Raw genomic sequence first — 21,837 nt, forward strand, 5'->3', positions numbered from 1 at the left:
CTCCCATATTACTATATATTTATATTTATTCACTTTGTGCTATATATACTGACATATTTCCTTGTTGTCTTCATTTCAATGTTAAGCTCATTGTGAGCAGGGGGTTTCATTCTTTGTATTTGTATCTCCAGTTCCTAGGATAATTGCTAGGTGGCTTGGTGGATAGAGCACCAGGCCCATAGTTGAGAAGACCAGAGTTCAAATTTGGCCTCAGACACTTAGTTATGTGGTTCTAGGCAAGTCAATTAACCTCTGCCTGACTCAAATCTAAAATTGGGATGATAATAATAGTACCTAGCTCCCAGGGTTGCTGTGAGGACCAGATGAGTGTAAAGTGACTGGCACATAGTGCTTTATAAATGTTAGCTATTATAAATGGTCATGGATTGAATAAAAACATTTGTGCCTTCTATGTGCAAGGCATTATAGGAGTTCATTTCACTGGATTTCCAATTTAAAATATTAAGTAAACACTGATTTTTTTTTTTTTACTAGTTTGATGTGAACCTAAGAAAATTCCAGGAGGAAGATTATCAGGTTTTAGATCAAAGGTCTTAAATTTTTTTGTTTTTTGTTTTTTTTTTTGGCCAAACATCCCTGGAATTCTGGTTAAACCCACATGCCCCTTCTCAGAATGATTTTAAACACATAAAATATAATACAAAGGATTACAAAAGAAATCAAAAGTTAGTAAAAAAAAATGTAATTTTTTTCCATCCAAGTTCACATCCCTTTGAGGTCTGTGGATCCTCAGTTAAAAACATCTATATTAGATGGAGATACCTGCTAGTGAAGTGAAATATTGTAGCCCGAGTTCTCCTGGAGCCTGTAAATACTAAGATCTTAGGATTTCTCCCATGTCTGGAGATTCTTATTACCTAAAGATGGGGTTGTGCTGAGCTGGGACAGGATTGCAAAAGCATCTCCATAGCATAAGATGTCATGGATACAGACCTGGCCTCCATTTAATGCCTTCTTCAAAAGGCTTATGTAGTAAGTCTTTTGGATTTTTCCCCTTGGGATATATATCCAATTTCAGACAGGGGTTATAATAGGATTTCCTTTAAAGAAATCTGCCTTGTTGGGGCCAACCCCCTACATTTCTCCCATAAATTGAGAAATAACTGATGTTCAAAGTATTTGCCTGCTTTACCAATACCCCAACTTGTGCCACCCATGTGTATGCAACTGGCAGTTAAAGGTGGACCGATGATTCATTTTCTTGTTTTCCAGTGATGCTACAGAGTGGGAAATGGTAGCAGAAAGGAGTTGTCGGTCCTGGCTGGGGACCCACTAAAGTCCCTCTGGGGTGGCACTTTTCATATCATCGTCATTCATTGATATCAGTCCCAGGCCGGCTGATGATCCATGAACACTGCAACGAACAAGAAAAAAGGCAAGTTTTAGTCTGAAGGAAGCCTGATCTCAACTAGATGGCTCACCTGTAAGTTTTCAATAACTAAGGCCTTGTGGTATAAAAGGTGCAAACTTCTCTTGGCAAATTGGAGGCAGAGAAGGTGGGTTGGGTTATCTGGGTTCTGGAAGACTAATAGCTAAAGGATTGCTCTGTACACAGACACTCAATAAGGATTTTAAATATCATATTAAAGATGGAAAATGTGGGTAAACCTGACAGGTGGAATAAAGGGAAGACTGAGAAAAGAACTTATTGTTCAACCATGAGATGCAAAGTTTCTGAAAGCCACTGTGGAGGAAGAGTACACAGGATCCCAGGGGATAAAAGGATCAAGAGTACCAGCTGGAACTACAAAGGTCAGTGTCCAAAGCTAGAGCTGTCTGCCGGATGAGTGGGTGGGGAATGATGTTCCAGGTAGATCCAATTTCAGTTTTGTCTCTTCTGACCTGTGCACAATACAACTGGCCACCAAGAAAGCTCCATCTGAGTGAATGCTGAGAATTGTGGCTCTTTAACAGTTTGGTTCTAAGGTTGTGTTGGGTGGGGACAAGAAGACTATAATTAGCACCAAAGTGGGAAATGGAGAACAAGGGAAAGAGCAGAGTCATAGTGAAGATTTTGCTTTTCTAAAGCCAAAGGGAAATCTGGGCTATGGATAATCTGTGTTCACTCAGTTGTGGGTAGAAAGAACTGTTGCTGCTGCTGTTGGCTAGAAAGGCAAACTCAGCTCTGTTTAAAGCTGTCTGTCCTCAGGGGCTGAGTCCCCCAAATCACTTTGCTAACCAATCACCAATGATTACTGAATGCTGACTCTAGGCCAGGACTGGGCATAACCTTTAAAGTCTTTGAAAGCAGGGAAATGATTTTAAAATTGTGATTATTGTGATGTGGTGGAATGTTGTAGAATGTTTTCTCCAAGTCTGAAATGTAAAAAAGGTCAGACCAAATCAGGAAACAGATCTTCCCAAGTTGATAAACTAGTGGCCTAAGTCTGGTCAAGTCTCTGGGCACCATGTAGAAAATGGAAATAAGGTTCCTCTCTGCTCCTAGACCTATGATTCTAACATCCCATGGCAGCCAGAAAGGGCAGAAGAAGGCTGAAAATGGAAAGGGGAATGTTTCCTTAGGCAAATGGCTTAAATTTTTAGTCCCAACAAGGTTATTTAAGCTGAGAGCTTTGTTTTATGTAATTTTTGTACATTTTTGAAAATACCATCTTCCTCCTGTTCTTCCTTGATATCTGTAGCTTCTTTAAAGTATATCATCAGCCTAATTTAAAAAAACAGATTCTCTAACACTTAAGTTTCCACTATAATACGTGTGGTCTGAGCTCTAGTAGTCAAGCAATACAGCATATTTCCCATGGGGATCACAGCTGTAGAGACTAGAGGGACCTCAGAGGCAATTTAGTCCACCCTCTTCATTTTACATGTGAGTAAACAGAGACTCAAGGAAATTATATGACTTATCCAAGGTTACACAGACAGGGACAAAGGTGGGACTTGAAGCCAAATCCTTTGATTCTAAATACTGTGTCTTTTTCTGTTGTACTACAACAAAAATCTGAACCTTTCTACCAAGCAGGCCACAAAGAATCCTTATTCTCCCAGGCAAGAAAAGAAGGAGTTATAAGGGTTGAAGAGCTGAGGAATGACAGTTTATCCTTCCCAAACTTGAGCTGAGTGGCAGCTAGCTATCTGTGCACCACACCAACCAGGCTAGCTAGAGCTATAAGAGGTTTGGGTTCTCTACCCCGGCATGGAACATGGTGCACCTGGGACCACATAGAACTTGTCAAGATGACCAATAAAGTCCTAAAACTTGACCCTGGCAAACTTAGCTAGAAAAGAGAATGCTGAAATATGAATGAAGAAGAGAGGCAGCTGGCTGGCTCGGTGGATAAGAGAAATGGCCTGGAAATGGCAGGTCCTGGCTTCAACTCTGGCCTTAGACACTTCCTAACTAGTGACCTTGGGCAAGTCATTAATCTGAATTGCTCAGCACTTCTGCCTTGGAACTGATACTTAGTATTTGACTCTAAGACAGAAGGTAAAGGTTTAAAAATGAATGAAGAGGTCAAGAGGCTGACGGGCTAGAAGATGCTTTTAGAAATATGGGTTATGGAAGCTGACAGACTGCATCAAGTATAACTATCTGGATGGAGAAGGAATATTCAACAGGAAAACCTCCTTCCCTCTCCCTCTTTCATTCCCTCTCTCGCTCTCATTCCCTCTCCCTTTTTCTCTCCCTCCTCTTGTTCTTGGTCACTCACACAAAGCACTCCTGACTTACTGTGGGGAATGATGCTCTCTAGTGGCTAGAGTAAAAGGACTGATCTCATCTGGATTCCTGTTGCATCCTGCAGAGGCTGATGGTTCAGGAAGGAACCTCTGAGGCCACTGATTCTGGCCTTCTTCACTAAATAGGAATTCTTTCTAGTGTTCTCAACAGGTGGTCACCCAGCCTCTGATTAAAGACCTCCACTGTGAGGAAACTCACTAATTCCTGATGCTTGGGGGGGTAGGGGGTAAGGGTGTTCCCCCTTTGCCACTTTGAGATATATATATATAGATATAGACATAGATATATATATATAGATACATAGATATATATAGATATGGATATAGACATAGATATATAGATATATATAGATATAGACATATATATACATATATATATATATAAAGAACCTCTGTCTAGTCTGCTATGCAGGATCTGGGCCTTTATCTTTAGAGTGGAAATAAACTGTCTTTGAGTGCAAGAGGAAAACCCCCTTGATGCTGAGTTGGTTATAGAAGCTGAGCTCCTGTACTTTTTAAGCTCATTGTAACATGAGGTGAGCCTTCTTTCTTGGGGCAGAGAAAACACCACCCTCAAACCCAGTCACATGAGAACAGCTGATAAAGGATGATGGCAATCAGCTGCCAGAAAGAGAAATGAATTGGCATTAGGAGGCCAGAGGTATCTCTGCTAGGCTGAGGCTTTCTTGTTATTGCAGCCCCACCCCAGTGAGTCTCTCACCATGGCAAGCCTGATGAAAATCTCCTATGCTAGATCCTCTTCTTCAACATGGCCCCAAACATGGATATACCCCAAAGCTCTTCCCTGGACCCTCTTTTCTCCTTTGGGGATCACATCACCTGCCATGGATTTAATTGCTGTTTCTATGGAGATGTCTCCCAGCCCATTTGTTTCCTGAGCCCCAATTTTTTGCCTCCTGAACCTTTGCTGGTGGGATGTCCAGTAGTCCTTGGACATAGCCAAAGATGAACTCATCCGTAACTATCCTTCTGCTCAGCCAGGTTCACCACTTTGGCTTTATCCCTGACAGTGTTCTCTCCCCCAGCCCACATACCCAATCGATTGCTAAATCTTGTATTTACCTCCAAACATTTTTTCACATCCTTCTCTTTACTCAAAGGGCCCTCACCCTAGTTCTGGCCCTCATCACCTCTTGCCTAGACTCTCCCTGCCTCATGTCTCTCTTCTCTCCAAGTCATCCTCCACAGATAGTTCCCAGAATGATTTTCCTAAAATAAAATCTATGTCATTTCCCTATTTAATAAGTTCCCTGTTGCCTGTAGGACCAAATAGAAGCTCCTTCAAAACCAGGCTTCAGCCTCTCTTTCCAGATTTACCCCACCATAATCATGCCTCACTAGCCTTCTTGCTTTTCCCTCTCACACAACACTACCATCTCCCATCTCCTCAGCTTTGCACTGGCAGTCCCCCCCATGCCGAGAAAGCACTTTTTCTACCTTACCTCCACTGTTTAGAATCCCTTATGCCCTTCCAAGAGCCCAAGGGATGCCTTCTCCATGAAGCCTTTCCCAATTCCCTCATTAGTGCCTTGTTTATCCCACCTCCTCCCCACCAAATGTATTTGTATTTATTTTGTATGTACTTATTTATGTACTTCTTATCTCACTTGATACAATGTCAGCTTCTTGAGGGCAGGAGCTATTTCATTTTTTTGTTTTCAGTCCATAATTCACTCATGGCACACAGGAGACACTTGGTAAATAATGGACAGGTGAGTCAGTTGTGTCTTGACAGTTCATGAATCAAATGCGGTTTCCCAGACCTAGCCTCTATCCATTTACCTTTGCATTCCTGGCAGAAGGACGATGCACAGAGTGCTGGGTGGCAGCCTCTCATGGAGCTTCCTGACCCTCTCATCTAACCGACTCATGGCTATCTTCAATTCTTCTCCCTGTGGTGACTGGGCAAGCCCATCAGAAAGAGAGATAAGTTCTGGCACTTCCGGTGCCCTCATCTGGCTATTAAGTCTTTCCCCCAATGGCAAAAGAGGAAAAGAGATGGAGACACTGTATATGGGCAGAAGAACAAGGGTATTGGGTCATTGCCAAAGCTGAGAGGCTAAAACTAGAGCTGGGTCTATGAGGGTCTCTTATCTTCCTAACTAATTTAGGACTACTTTTTGGCCTGAATGTACCATAGACAATGACCTTGGCAAATAAGGATGGGAGAGAAACTAGCAGAAAATTAGCATGTATTCTTGATGGTGAAGCAGAGAGCACTGGACTAAAGCAAGAAGATTTAGGTCTTGGTCCTGGCAGTGCATCCTTCCATGAAATCCCTAAATCTCTTGGGTCTCAATTTCTTTATCTGTAAAATGATTAGGTGGACGAAGGGTCCTCTGGACTCTCGTTCTGTGACTTTTATGACTTTTACTCTGCAAAGCACAAGCTCTGGCTCCTTTTCACAAGCTGGTATCAACAACAGAGGTAATGAATAGAGGCACAAGAGGGAAGAGAAGACAATGGGGAAATTTGTGGCTCTGGTAGAGGGAGGCATCACGAGTGAGGACAGATGCTAGCACTGGAGAGTGAGAGAACATAGAGGGCCATTCTAGGATACAGAGCACTTAAGGGTAACTGAGCAAGACATCTATGACCTGACCTGGAGCATTCCAATTTAGCTGGGTTGTAGACATGCCCTCCCTCCACCCAAAGCTGTCTAAGCAGGAGAACACTAGGGATGTCAGTGACCTTATTTCCTGAGGGAGACTTTTCCTTTGGATCTAGTGGGACAACATCAGATACTTGTGGGCTTCTTGGATCAGGAGAGGAGTGACAGATCCACTCATGAAGGTGGTTGGGGGTCAGGGCTTTCCTGCACACCAGCTTCCAGTTGAGGCCAGTTGGGCCCTGTAGAATTTTCAGAGCACTTTGGGCACATTCAAAACTTCTAAATTCTGGAAGTAAAAACAGTACATGAATAGGTGCCCAGAAAGAAAGAGTCATTCCTTTACACTAAAATTCAGGTCAAACTTCATTATTATTAATTGATAATTAATTAGTATTGCTCTCTGCCTTCCATCTATTTGACCTTTTCTCCTCATTGGTACATCACCATTCATGTTCTTCTTTACTCCCTTCCCCAACATCCTCCTCTTCAGATCCCTGGCCCCCTCTACAGCCAAATGAAGTGAAACAGACTCACTCAGAAAGCAATACTTCTTGTGTTTTTTGCTTTGAGGATCCACAGGCAAGAAGATAGCTTCCAGACTGGGCAGAAGACTAAACTTCTGGGACATGTCCTCTTTAGTATAGCTTTCTTTCATTCCATTCACATAAATGGCACTTTCATTCTCAGGATCTGTTTCCAGGGTACTCACTATGGTGTCACAGTCCAGGGTGAGCTCTTGGACTGGCCTCTGCACCTGGAGTGTAAGAAGATGATGGCTAATGAATTTCACCTGGTCACTCATCAGGCCGAAGCAACAATCCAAGGTTGCCCATCTGACCCTCCTATTTTCTGTTTGGCTAGAAGAACCACATTTGGTTCTTTCCATCCAATCAGGAAGAGCCACTCAGAGCAAACTATTTAGGGCCCTGACAAGTAACAAGGATGACAAGAAAGGTACAGATTCAACCTGGTAATTAGTAATAACGACAGCTGGTATTTTCAAAGCACTTTCATTTGAGCCTTGTAATCTCTCTGTGAGGTAGACCTATAGTTAGTAATACCCGTATTTTATAGAAGAGGAAATTGAGATTCAGCTTAAATGACTGGGCCATGGTCCCTAAACTGGGAAGTACCAGCAAATAATAGGTGCTTAATAAATGCATATGGTATTAAGTTAAAACAGGTATTTGAGACTCCCAATCCAAAACACCACCCACTAGGACCATAGAAACTAACTGATCACAGTCTTCATTTCTGAAGAGGACTCTGCTACTTTTTTTTAAAACCCTTACTTCCGTCTTAGAACCAATACTGTGAATAGGTTCCAAGACAGAAGAGCGGTAAGGGCTAGGCAATGGGAGTTAAGTGACTTGCCCAGGGTCACATAGCTAGGAAGTATCTGAGGCTGGTCATTTCTAGGCCTGGTTCTCTATCCACAGAGCCACCCAGCCCTGTATGTTCTGTGTCTCTACACTTGGGCTGGCCCAGGGTTAATGAGCACCATGCCATCTAAGTCACTGTGGCACCTGCATTAGCAGTGTGCATTCTCCATAACAGGCTCTTAATGATGGCCTGAAGAATGCTTGCAGGTGGGAGGTCTTATTTCCTGTTCTGATTCAGCCGTTCTCAGAAGCTCCCCACCTTGATCCGAGACCCTTGGACACATGCACCATTCAAGGTCTCTATGGCCAGCTGGGCAGCTTCTAGCACTCCATAGTGGATGCAAAGATAGGGCTGCAAAAAGAAAAGAGAGATTCAGAATCAACTCTGCCTCTAGACTTCAAATGACCAGACTTCTACTTTTCACAGTAGAAATTGGGGAAGGATTCTAGGCAACAGCAATTAAGAACACTAAGGGTTCTTTTAATATACTATTATGGGCAGAGTTTGCTGGGTTTTCTGGCCTGCTTTTGATGGAATCTTCATACTCTACATTCTGGATCCTTATTTCTACCCAGGCATGAATGAAATCTGGGAAACTGAGTCATATTAACTAAATTTAACAAGACTGGATTTATAAGCCAGAATGCAAGTCTGCTAATCTTCAGTGGGAAATAAACCATGGCAGAAGAATTCCCTTTCTAGAGGGAAGCACATATCAGAACATTGTGCAAGGGCAGAGAATGGAGGTGGAGTAGGGAAAAAGAAAAATTGATATTGTCAAAAAGAAGTGAGATATCATGGTAATGGCTTTCTCCTATCTCATGCTACTTCTGTCTGTTGCCCAGCTTTCAGGGCTTCCTCTCTCTGTTCACTGAAACACTGATGATCCTGGGCTCTCCAACTATCATCCTTCAATATCCTTTATTTAATTTTTATTCTTAAAATATTTTTACCTTTCAGCTCAATTTATTTTTTACTAGTTGTTTGGTGGGCTAAAGTCACTGATACCAAGCACGAGCCCAGCCAATATCAGAGAGAGTCCATTCTGGGCTTGGGGATATAGGGGTGGAAATTGTCTACTAATATTGTAAAGGGGTTAAGGATTCATGTTGATGAAGCAGCAGTAGCCACAGAGATAAAAGCAAATATTTAAAACTAGGTGCTTAAAGCTAAAGAAGTTATATTTTAACCTTGTAGCTTCCCAAGATGGTAGAAGAGGCTTATATATGCCTGGCACATAGTAAGTGCTATATAAATGTTAGCCATTATTATTGTTGTTGTTATTTATGAATCATATCTTAGGGTGGATTATTTCTTTAAGGATTTTCACAGATGATCTGTGAATTTATGGATATGTAAATTCTTGTTATCCTAATTACTAAAGTCAATTCTTTTTCAGTTTTGGGATCTTAGGTCTCTTAACCTTTATCTCTTGGCCTGACAGGTCAGTACCGGAAAGGGTGTGTGGAACAGGGGAAAGAACATTACAATTAGAATTGTAAAGATGTGAATCTGAGTCCTGGCTCTGCCCTCTAGTGGATGTGTATGCAATTTCAAAGAATCTATCTGTTCTGTAAAATGGGGACAAGAAAACTGACATGACTTACACTTCATTGAATCATTATAAATACAAAATGAAATAATAGGTCTATAAAGGCCAAGCAAAAATAAAAGCAATATAGACTTGTATGCTATAAAAAAATTGTCAGGGGCCAGTGGTCCTGGATCAGTTAGTGTAATCCCTTAATCTTTGGTAATTGCTTTTTCTGCAGGTCTAGAGTTGCTATGAATGCCAACAAAAAGTAATATTCTTGGCTTTCTAAATATCTCTTCTTGGCTGTAGAGAGCCTTTCTTCCCAGTTCCCCAAATGTCATTGACTTTTGGCAATTATTCAACGTACTGTTTCTCTTTCCAGTGACAAAGGTACAGAGAGAGGGGCAAGGTAGTGTACTAGATAGAGCTGGACTCAACTGTCGCGTAGACCTGGGTTCAAATCTTACCTCCAACTCACACTGGCTATATGTATTCATTAATCTCTCAGATTATGCAAATTGCAGAGCAAAGTTCCAATCTCTATTGGCAGAGGAGTGTTTTATACCACTGAATCTATAGGTCTGATCCAAAAATCCAGGAAAATTAATACTTTTGTGTAGCAATCATAGTCTATTCTCAAGGCAGGGAAAATGTTGCTCTGAAATTTTTAAAATCTTTTTTATTTTTTCATTTTCTCTATAATAAATTTATAGAGTTAGAGCTAGATGGGACTTTAGAGGTATCCAGTTCAATCTAAACCCGAAAAAAGGTATTTTATAAGTGGTGATCTAGTTTTTGTTTAAATATTGTCCAGACAGGGAGGCACCTGCCCCTTCTTGAGGTGACCCATTCCACTTGTAGGTATTATTAATCTAATTGTAAGGAGGCAATTACATTCAGTGCTCCAAATGTGGTTTGCCTTGATGTCACAATAGGACCTTTTTTCAAAGCACGTAATAACAAAAAAAGTGCCCAAAATTCATCCCTTGAAGTCTAGCTACATTAAACTTGTATCCTTTCATCTTTGACATAGAGAAGAGAGAGGTGGAATCAAAAGTCTCTTTCACCAGGACTACTGCTTTTTATCTGTGAAAAGAAACCCAAGGTCATCTCCATTAGATGTTTCATTTTGTTGTTGTCCATCTGTCCCAGTAGTGGCTGAAGGACAATTTTGTTTGTGCTTTACCTCATCAGTTTCAAGAATGACTTCCATTGAATGGACAGGGCCAAAGCTTGCAAACAACTTCTTCAGAGGCTTGAGACAGAAATTTTCCCCAAATGGCCCTGCATATACTGTTGACATCTCTGCCCACTTGATTTTCATCTATAGAAAAGACAAAATACAAAACAAACCATAAAAACAAGGGGTCAAAGTATGGAAGCAGGAGTGCAGAGAACTAAGGCTCATAAAGTCACGCTCAGAAGATACACCTGGTTTTTTTGATGAGATCTCAGCACCAAGAGAGTTTGGTTCACTGAACCATGAGCCCATTACCTTTTGATGCATCTCAACAGTGAGGCTGTGGGGAAGAGGATGTGGGCACTGTGAAAACTGGATGATGCTGAAGGATGACAGGGGGACCTCTGCTTGGGCTTGCTCTAGAACCTGTAAGAAGGACAAAGCACTGAGAAGCAGGGAATGGGGGAAACGAGCCAAAGGCCCCAGACTATCATTCATCTGAAGTGAAACATCTGAGACTTTAAAAAGGAATGGCCCACGGTACCAGAGTGTAAAGAAGAGAAGAATTCTTTGGCTTATTTCCATTTCTCAAAAGAAAAAGCCCTGGGTGGAGAGTAATGGTCCGCCTATGTAGTCAGAATGGTCAGCATTGTTCTATTCAACAAGTTCTTTAACACATTTTCTGGGACAGCAGAACTAAAATAAATATACTGAAAGACCTGAGAGCTGACATGAAATCTTCCTTCATGTTATCTTGATTATCTTTCTTGGCCACATCACTGTTATTGTCATTGATGGAGTAAAAAGCTGCCTTTCTGACCACATACATAGAGGAAATATGGAAGAATAAATATGGTTTGGGGCTTTAAGGCTGCAAGGGTTGTTTGAATCCTGCCAGGCACGGACTGTGCAACCCTGGGCAAGTCACTTACTGTCTCTGATACTCAGTTTCCTCATTTGTCAAATAGCTGCACACCCTCCACAGTAGTGTCATAGGAATCAAATAACAGTCTACATAAAGCACTATCCTCCTCATTATGATAGACAAGGTGTTCTTGAGGAGGTTCTTAGTCCAGAAAGGCTATCCCTTACCTCCTCATCAGAAGTACACAGAATACTTCGGCAGAATCTGGAAGATGTAAATGTATTTCCACCTGCCTTCTGGGACAGGAAAAGGAGCTTCTGACCAGTCAAGTCCAAACACTCTAAAATACTGAGAGAAAGAGTGACAATGAAATGGGGAGGAAAGAAATGTCCCTATGAAGCCTTAATCAGATCCCAGTGATATGTATATGCTATTGCCTGTATCAAAATTCCTTCTAAAATATGAATTGACATTTATTTGCCATCTAGCTGATGTGACAAGGGATAAGACCTGATCATGAGGAACTGAGACTCCTGGGAAAAGAGCATTAACCAATCATGCTGCTGCAAGGCCAGTCTGGCCTCTCTTCACTTTTTCTTCTGTCTTTACACCAATGCATTTGAATATGTGACTTTCTGGATGGGACTTAATTTGGGAACAGCCACTGGATATCAATGGACACAGAGAAGTATATTTAAAAACATATACTGAGGGGCAGCTGGGTAGCTCAGTGGATTGAGAGTCAGGCCTAGAGACGGGAGGTCCTAGGTTCAAATCTGGCCTCAGACACTTCCCAGCTGTGTGACCCTGGGCAAGTCACTTGACCCCCATTGCCCACCCTTACTACTCTTCCACCAAGGAGCCAATACACAGAAGTTAAGGGCCTAAAAAAATAAACAAATTAATTAATTAAAAAAAAATATACTGAACTAACATTTTTACCTTGTGTTTTTACATGGCAGTATGCCTCCTTGCCTTAGAATGGAACCCTTTCTTGTAACAAAAGTAAAACAATTAAATAACATAATAGGGTCTGCTGTTATATAAACATTAAGTCCTTATAATCTCCCACCTCTCCACTGAGAAGATGGTGGAGATGGGTTTCAGGATCTGTCTTCTGAAGCCAAACTGATGATTATCATCAACACCCAGAGTTTGGCTTTCTTTTAGAATTCTTTTCATTTACATTATTGTAGTTATTGTGCCTGTCTTACTGGTTCTGCCCAATTCGTTCTGCATGAATCTTGATAATCTCTTAAGAAACTGTTTTCAGGAGGTAATGATAGGAGTACACTACAATAACTCCATTGGTTTAAGATTTAAAGCTGGAGATCATCTAGCTCAAACCCCTTATTTGGAGGAAATGGAGGGCGATAAAGGTCCCCAAGATCACAAAGCCTGTAAATAAGAGATTCGAGATGTGAACTTGCATCTAATTCCAAATCCAGAGCTCTTCACTTTTATTCAATGAACATGAATCTATTTGTTCTTCCTCCATTGGGAGAGGGGGGAAAAAAGAAAAAGAAACCCTTATGACCAATATGCATAATTAGGTAAAACAAATTCCCACACTGATCTGACCAAAATCACTTCCCTGCCAGAAGGCAGATGTAATGTTTTATTCATGGATCCTTTGGAATCAATGTCCTTTCTACTATAAAACCCTGCCTCCCAACATATTTGGAAACTACAAAGAGAAAAAGGTGATCTGCACCCTCATGCTACTTCCCATTTGCATAAGGATTGAAAATTTTACCCTGCATTCTTTTGCCACATAGCATCTGATGAAGCTTCTTTATTGGGTCCGCTGGGGCACAAGGACAATGTATTTCTCTGTTTTGGACTTGCCAACGATTGTTGAGAGTGAACTGCTGTATCTAGCTTCATCTCTGCAATCTTGAGGAAAGAAAGAGTAGGAAGTCCACCAGTTTCTTGGGTGTTTATTATAAAACAGTTTCCAGTTAGACAGCCTGCATTTTTTTTAAACAAAGAAGAAAAAAGAAAAGGTGGTGGTGGGAGTGGGGTGGGAGGGAGGGATGGGTAAAGCAAACTAGAAAGGTTCAATGGATGCCTTTCCTTTTTCAGATGCTGGCCTGACAACTCAACAGATGGTTTCTAATTTGCCTAGCCAGGGATGCCAATCTGTCACAAGAAGCGCATGCTGTTACATATGTAAAGGAAATGCCAACGAAGGTCTGAGTGAAAAATGATGCCAATTTTGGCTGGATCATTACTCTATAGTTAGTCATTTAAAATGTATTTTTGCACTGAATGTGCAACTGGGTCTCCAGGAGAGGAAACTGCTTCTCTTAGAAAACATAATAAAATCCTGAGCAGGCTCACTTTTATAGTGTCAGAAAGATAAACAAGTCTTATTTTTGCTTAATACCAGAAATGCCACTCTGTCCATTTTTAATATTTTAAAACTCTTCTGTTCTTGGGAATTATTAGATGAATTACAAATGTGTATTTAATCTAAAAAAATCTTCTGGATTCCCAAGCTCCCATTCTTAAAACTTTATTGGTATCTTTCATTTTTATATCATTCTTTGCTTCTGAATATGTACCTCCTTTTCCTGTGAGCCATCCCTTGAAATAAAAAAAAGGGGGGGGGGAGGGGAAGCAGTTCAGCAAGCCTGATAGGGTAGGCAACATTTCACACCCATAGTTGTACCTCTGTAAAGAAGGGAGGAAGGTGAATTTTCTCATCTCTCCTTGGTCATCATAATAACACATCATGGAATCTGGCCAAATCCTATTTTAAATACTGTTAGTTCTCATGCTGATAGTCTAAAAAGAAAGCATATCTAACTTGCACAGAGGTGCTGGTTGGTTTGGCAAGGAGTGAGATGGGGCAGAAAGAAGCCAGCTGTCTACAGAAAAGATGTCCCCACATGAAGAATGGAAAAGGTTTGTGTAGGTGCCTAACTATATGGATTAGAAACTCTCAAAAGTCTGGCCCTAGATGGAACACAAATATGTGGATTCTGCCAAATGCATTTATTTCTTACACAAGATGAAACATCTTTCATAACCTGGGATATATGTATATATATTTATTTATTAATTATGTATAATTATATAACCTACTTTCCAGGTCAGTCCTAGAAGAGCTTTCACCTTTTCTTGCTCAGTGGCTTCCATGCCACTGTCTGGGCAATTCAACTCTATACCACCCAACTGCTCCCTAAACTGACTACTGAGTGCCCTAGCTTCCTGTAAGACCTAAATAAAAATCCATTTCCTACATGAAGTCTTCTCCAACCCTTCTGAATTCTAGTTTCTTCCTCTGGTTATGTCTCCTCTTTATTCTCTATATAGCTTGCTTTGCATACATTTATTTATATGTTCTCTCCCTTATCAGATTATAAACTCCCTGAAGTCAAAGATTGTTTTTTGTCTTTTTTTGTATCCCCAATGCTTAGCATATAGCAGTTGCTTAATCAATGTTTATTATTAATTGACTTTTTGAGGGGAGAGACTGTCTTGCTTGCTTTTTTTTTCATTCACTGACTTTTATCAGTTTGGTTTTTACAGTATAAACATTTATATGTTACTCCCATTTCATGAAATCTCTATAACAAAGTAAAACAAATAATACAGTCACTTCATCTGAAAGTGTATGTAATATTTCATATATGTAACACCTCTCAGCTATTAAAAATTTTATTTTCTCTTCCTCCTACGAGGAATTTTTTTCTTTCCTGTAAACAAATATGTGTGGTTAAGCAAAACAAATTCCTTCAGTGGCTATATAAAAAATAAATATCTTGTGCCATACCCTAAATCCATTGTCTCTCTGAAACAGACAGCATGTCTCGTCATCAGTCTCCTAAAATCATGAATGGTCATTTTATTCATCTTTGTTCTTATAGTTTCCAAAGTGATGTCACTGTATAAATTGTTCTGATTTCATTCATTCTATTCTACATCACTTTCTAAAAGTAGCAGTGTCAGACCTTAAACTATAATACAAAGCAGTAATTAGTAAATAAATAATTTAGAACTGGTTAAAAAGTAGATTGATCAGTGGAACAGATGAGGTACACACTATACAGAAGCAAAGGCATTAAATAAGTACAAAGAATTCAGCTACCAGGATAAGGATTCACACTATTTGACAAAAATTGCTGGTTAGATTTAGATCAACACCATACACCATAAAAAAACTGAAACAAACACCTCCAAATGGTTATGTGACTTATATTTAGATAGTTACTTTACAAAGAAATTAAAGAATCATATAAAAAATTACTTATCAGATCCATGGCTAGAAGAAAGGATAGGAATAGATCAGTGATGGGCAAACTATGGCCCACGGGCCAGATGCGGCCCCCTGAAATGTTCTCTCCATTGTGCCACATTATTCCTAATCTGACAAATACAGTGAGTAGGATACAATACAATGAAACTTCCAAAGAGTTGCCTTAGAAACAGACTGACAAATGAGCATTTCCTTTTCTTTGGCCCCCTCTTTAAAAAGTTTGCCCATCATTAGAATAGAGAATCACAGGAATAAAGAATGGGAATAGTGATCACAGAAGATAAAAATGGGTAGTTTTGATTATATACAAAGTTTTTGGACATAAAAACCTAATGGAGATAAGAGTAAAAGGGAAACACTTAACTGGGGAAAAAAAACTTTGCAGAAAGTTTCTCTAATAAAGGTCTTATTTCCAAGATGTATAATGAACTGATTCAAAATGAAAGGAATAAGAAAGAGCCATTCTCTAACTGATAAATGGTCTAAGAATAAGAAAAGGCAGTTCTCAAAGGAAGAAACCGAGGTTATCTATAGCCAAATAAAAAAATGTTCCAAATCATTACTAATTAGAGAAATGCAAATTAAAGCAATTCTGAGCTTCTATCTCACACCTATCAGAATGGCAAGGATGACAAAAATGGAAAATGATAAAAGTTTCTGAGACTGTGGGAAAACAGACACAATGCACTGGTGAAAGACCTGGAGGCGAGTATAGTCATTCTGGAAAGAAATCTGGGATTATATATAAAAATTTACTAAGGGGCAGCTGGGTAGCTCAGTGGAGTGAGAGTCAGGCCTAGAGACAGGAGGTCCTAGGTTCAAAGCCGGCCTCAGCCACTTCCCAGCTGTGTGACTCTGGGCAAGTCACTTGACCCCCATTGCCCACCCTTACCACTCTTCCATCTATGAGACAATACACCGAAGTACAAGGGCTTAAAAAAAAAAAATTTACTAAAGCAGTGCCTGCCCTTTGGCCCAGCACTACCATTGCTAGCCTTATGCCCAAAAGGGATCAAGGAAAGGAAAGAAGTTCTTTACATATAAAATATATATAAAACACTGGAAACTAAGGGGATACCTATTAATTAAGGGCTAAGCTATGGTATATGAATGTAATGGAGTAACTATTATAACATGGAAGGGTTTGTATTATAATAATCTGCCAGTTGAATGTTTTATGTAATGTTTTAATAATGTTAGTAAATAAATGTGGATTTGGCTTTTTTCAGTGTAAAAAAAGTTGCAATAAATGAGGAAATAGATGATTTTGGAAAGATTTGAAATGGTGCAGGGTACAAAGTAGGCTGGATCATAAGAAGTATTTATAGTATAATTTCAATATAATAAAAAAGATGAGTTTTGAGAACTTTTGTAAGTTCCACAGTACTTGGCATGAATCAGCTCTTTTTTTTTCCCCTTTTTAAACCCTTACCTTCCATTTTAGAATTCCAAAAATTTAGAATTATAGATTCCAAAGCAGAAGAGCAGTTAAGGGTTAGGCAATGGTTGGGAGATGGGGGGTGGGGTGGGAGGGGAAAGGTCAAGTGACTTGTCCAGAGTTACACAGCTAGGAAGTATCTGAGATCAGATTTGAACCCAGGACCTCCCATCTCTAGGGCTGGCTCTCAATCCACTGAGCCACCTAGCTGCTCCTCATAGTCAGCTCTTAAGAAAGGCTTTACTATTATTTTGGGCAAAGGATCATGCTAAGAGCTGGGAGAAACACAAGGTTAAACAGGATCCTGCCTGCAAGGAATCTAGTGGTAGAAATAAGACAAGCACATAAATAACTACAACATGGAAGATGGTAAAAGTGATAGAAGTGTTCACACAGAGATCATTCCCAGACTCTGTAGGTTTATAGGGAGAGAGTATCAACCAAAACTTCCTCTCAGATAATAACTGAGCACAGCCAAAAGACAGAGAAAATTCTAGTCATACGGAAGAGTCAAGAAAGACTGTGATGCAATTAGGAATCAGAAATCTATTTTAGTTGGTGTGTAGAGGAAGTAGCTTGGACTCAGGGTTTTGAATGCTATGACCAGGAGTTTGGTTGTTATTCAGTGAGTAGTAGTAGACAGGAAAAGTTTTTCAACAATGGAGGAGTGACCATTAGGAAGAATTATCTGGTAATGATACTTTGGATGGACTGGGGGGAGAGATTGTAGAGAAAACTAGTAAGAAGAAACTCTTGTGATAGTTGGATGGTAGCAATACATATAGTTAAGGAGGGGACAGATGTGTTTCAATTCAACAATACTTAAGAACACATTATATAGGAAAGTTCTGTGAGTGACGTTAAAATGAACAAACAACGTTGAAAGACTTAACAGGATGGCTAGCCAAGATGATGAAGCAAATCTCTGATAAGAGCCTGATATCCAAGATATATAGGAAACAACCTCTACATACATATATACACACATATCCCACTTCCCACCTCACTGATCTCCACTGCCACCACCACCATATATATATATATATGGGAGGGGTCACTTTCCCCTCCCTTGGATCACTAAGTTCCACCTTCTTGTCCATTGTCCCTTTCCTACTCTTTGCCTGGGAGAGAGAATATAAAGGATGGATATATTAGGAAATTAAAGTGACAGAAAATTAAAACACATTTATACCAGTTAAAAAAAAACAGATGATTTTCAATTTTAGTTTGATCTAGTCACTCTAGTTTTAGAAAGCATTAGTATTAGTTAGGCTTAAAGTACTAACAGTGATATATCAGAGGAATCCAGAATACCAACTTCACTGTCCTCAGACCCATTTCTCACTTCCCAATGAGAGTGGGGTGCAGCCCCTTCCAGGATAAGGATTCCTGGGACTTTTAATCGCCTTGCAACTGCACACCCATAGGACCTCCACTTTTTTTCTACACACCCAGCATTTAAAATTCCTTTATATGCTGTCTCCCTCAACTGGAATGTAAACTCTTTGACTGGAGAGACTATCTTCTGCTATTTGTATTCTTGGTGCTTGGCATCTAATAATTGCTTACTAAATGATTTTTAATTAATTAATCCAACTAACACAAATTCATTAGACCAAAGGATGGTTAAGTGGTCAAAAGAACTGATCAAACAATTCTCAAAAGAAGTGAAACTTTTAACAATTATTGCTTCCAATAACTAGGGAAATGCAAACCAAAACAACTCAGAGGTTTCAGCTTACACCTAACAAATTGGCAAAGATAAGACATAATTTGGGGGGCTATGGGAAAAAAGGGCACACTAATACATTGGTGGTGAAATTGAACAATGTGCTAACCATTCTGGAAAGCAATTTGGAATTATTCTAAGAAAGTAACTAAAATGTCCATACCCTTTCACTCAGCAATCCCAGTGCTAGGTGTACATTCCTTGGAGACCAATGACAAAAAGAAAGGTCCTAAATATGCCAAAATATTTTTTGTAGAAGCACAAAGGAAACAAAGTAGTAGCAGTAGAAGAATTGGAAAGTAGAAATAAGGAACTAAAAATAAAGCAGTCACACTTTTTGTTGAGGTAAAGAATTAGAGAGACAGTAGATATCTACCAATTTAGAAATGGTTAAACACACTGCGAAGCATGAATGTAATGAATCGAATATGTGATGTAAGAAACCACAAATATACAAAATACAGAAAAGCATAGGAATTGATGCAAAGAGAAGTATAACTAGAAGAACAATATAAATGACAATGATGATGTAAATGGCAAGAACTCCCCAAAATCAAAACTGAATGCTACATAATTATTATATTCAACTCTGGCTCCAAAGCTGAGATATGGGAATACTCCTCCTTCCCCTTTTTCTAAAAGTAGGGGTCTATGGAAGTGGAACACTACCTAAAATTTCCTATCTGGTTGACATATGGGTAATGTTTGCTGAACTTTTTCTCCTCTTTTTGATAAAAGATGGCACTCTGGGAGAGAGGAGAGCAAGGAGGGATATATTGGGAAATTAAAGTGATGTAAAATCAAAACATGTGCATACCAATTTTTTCAAAAAGAGAGAATGATTTGCAACTTCAGCTTGATCTGGTCACTCTAGTTAAAAAAGGAAGTAAATATTAATTAGGCATAAAGTACTAAGTACTAACCTTCCGTGGGCCATGTTTGATAAAATATTGAGCCAGTTCAAGAGTTGCAATAGCATCTTCTGTGGAATCGTGGCCAACCCTGTCAGGGCACTGTATTTCCTTCCTAAAGGAAGTAAGAATAAAAGAAAGCTTATTAACTCAGAATCATAGGCTTACACTTGGCATATAAGGTTCATATCTGTGTAGTTTTATCTGGCTGATGCTTTTTCCTGTGTTTTCTGGCTGCATGTGGAATCTTAAGTGATTCAGATGAAATAACCAAAAAGGCCTATGTCTACAGCAGGAATGTCAACAGATGCTGCTTGTCACAGTTTAGGGGCTGAAAGGGGTAGGATTTTGAAATGTTTTATCAATTTTAATACTTTTTTTCACCCAACTCAATCACAGTTCAGTTCTTTGTTGTCTCCCCTAAAGGGTTCCCAAAAGATATGTGTGGTACTAAGCACAAGTTATAAAAAAATAATACAGAATGAATGGTATACATTTCCAATCCATTACATGAGGACAGAGCTGGGTTAGAGATATTAAATTTGAAGTCAAGCACATTTTACTTCTTAGGCACTATGGGATAGTGCAATGATGGGATGTTCCCCGTGGGCCAGATCCAGGCCATAGTTTGCCCATCATTGCCTTAAGCAATTCTCTAATCCAGGAGTTGGCAACCTTTTTGGCTGTGAGAGCCATAAACGCCACATTTTTTAAAATGTAATTTTGTGAGAGCCGTACAATGCTCACAGTGTGCGCTCCTGTAACAGTGCGCGTTCCTGTAATAGCACCTGAAAAAAAATTGACTTTATGGCTCCTGCAGAAAGAGCCATACGTTGCCGACCCCTGCTCTAATCACTAGGACCCCCACATCCAGAGGTAGTGATTAGGGAATTGCTTAAGGTAGTGATGGGCAAAATATGGCCTGGATCTGGCCCTCAGGGAATAGTTTGTCCAACACTGGTATAGTAAATAGAGTAACAGGTATGGATCAGGTAGGGAGTCAGGAAGACTTTGGTTCAGATTCTACCTCAGACCTTTACTAGTTCTGTAACCTAGGCAAGTCATTTAACGTCTATATGCCTCAGTTTCCTTATCTGTAAGATGAAGATAAAATTAGCACAAGGACTAAATAAAATAATAAATGTAAAACACTTTAAAAATGTTATAGAGTTCTAAATTTGAGCAACAATTACCACTAGAGATATACTGCCTTAATGAATGTAAAACAACTCAAACTCTAATAAACTTACCCTAAAACAGCCTTGGCTAAGAACTTGAGCTTAAACCTTCGTCCCAAATCTCTGACAAAAAGCAATGAAGTGTCAATAACATTGAGATGTATCATCTGTGGATGGAAAATAAAAACCTTATTTAACTTTGGAAAGCAATGGGGGTAAATGGAGGGGTCAGGGAAGTGAAAAAGGTACATAGGGACAGTATAAAGCAAAGGATGTAAAAGAAAAATTGAGTCCCAAAACAAGATACACACTTGTAAGGCTTTAAGGTCTGCATTTAAGGAATGGCCCACTAATACCGCATCCGGTGGGAGCAGCTTCTTTAACTTGACCTGGACATCTCTGAGTCTGGTTGTCACAGGTTTAAGAATCTTCCGTGTGATGCCTGAGAACCTTTCCATAAAAGTAAAAAGATGGAGGTCATAAGAGTAGCTGGATTCCATCCCCCTAGAACCCAACCCTGAAATATTTTCTGAGGAATGTATTATTACCATAGGAATTATACTTATAAAGAAGATTGTAAGACATTGTTTCTAATTAAAAACCTCTAAGAACGCTGCTTGTGAAGTTTTGCTTGTTTCAAATATTACATAATGGATACTCTTTTTTGAAAGCTATGGCTACCATCCTATCTCTCTGACTGTCTCTGTTCACTGTCTCTTCTATCCCTAAATGCAGGGTTCTTCCAAGGCTTGTTCTTGAGCCTCTGATATTCTTTATCTACAGTTTAAGCCTCAGCAATCCACCTATTCTTACAAGTACATCCTCAAAATAACAAGAATGTCTCATTGTCCACTTTCTTTTTAATAATACTATAATGGTTCCAAAATCAAGCACATCATGTGGCACCTGCTTAAGTACATTAATTCAGAATCTTGAAGACAGACACAAGTGTACTGATCCTAGATATTTTTTGGCAAAAATTTGTATTTTCTAACTGGCAATCTAA

General features: G+C 39.6%; 1 protein-coding gene across 1 annotated transcript in view; it reads right to left on the reverse strand.

The window, feature by feature from the left end:
- Nucleotides 1–312: 312 nt before the first annotated feature.
- REXO5 (RNA exonuclease 5) overlaps nt 313–21,837 on the reverse strand; it is a 42,902-nt gene continuing 21,377 nt past the window's right edge. The window contains exons 9-20 of the mRNA XM_044660279.1: nt 21,143–21,281; nt 20,904–20,998; nt 19,666–19,768; nt 13,068–13,207; nt 11,539–11,659; nt 10,762–10,872; nt 10,453–10,590; nt 7,991–8,083; nt 6,884–7,103; nt 6,430–6,635; nt 5,521–5,639; nt 313–1,375 (exon numbers count right to left, since the gene is read on the reverse strand). Of these exons, the coding sequence (XP_044516214.1) occupies nt 1,294–1,375; nt 5,521–5,639; nt 6,430–6,635; nt 6,884–7,103; nt 7,991–8,083; nt 10,453–10,590; nt 10,762–10,872; nt 11,539–11,659; nt 13,068–13,207; nt 19,666–19,768; nt 20,904–20,998; nt 21,143–21,281 (1,567 nt within the window). The 3' untranslated portion in view covers nt 313–1,293. The remainder of the gene's footprint in view (nt 1,376–5,520; nt 5,640–6,429; nt 6,636–6,883; nt 7,104–7,990; nt 8,084–10,452; nt 10,591–10,761; nt 10,873–11,538; nt 11,660–13,067; nt 13,208–19,665; nt 19,769–20,903; nt 20,999–21,142; nt 21,282–21,837) is intronic.

This window comes from Gracilinanus agilis, chromosome 1 (genome assembly GCF_016433145.1).
Source record: "Gracilinanus agilis isolate LMUSP501 chromosome 1, AgileGrace, whole genome shotgun sequence".
Classification (NCBI taxonomy): domain Eukaryota; kingdom Metazoa; phylum Chordata; class Mammalia; order Didelphimorphia; family Didelphidae; genus Gracilinanus; species Gracilinanus agilis.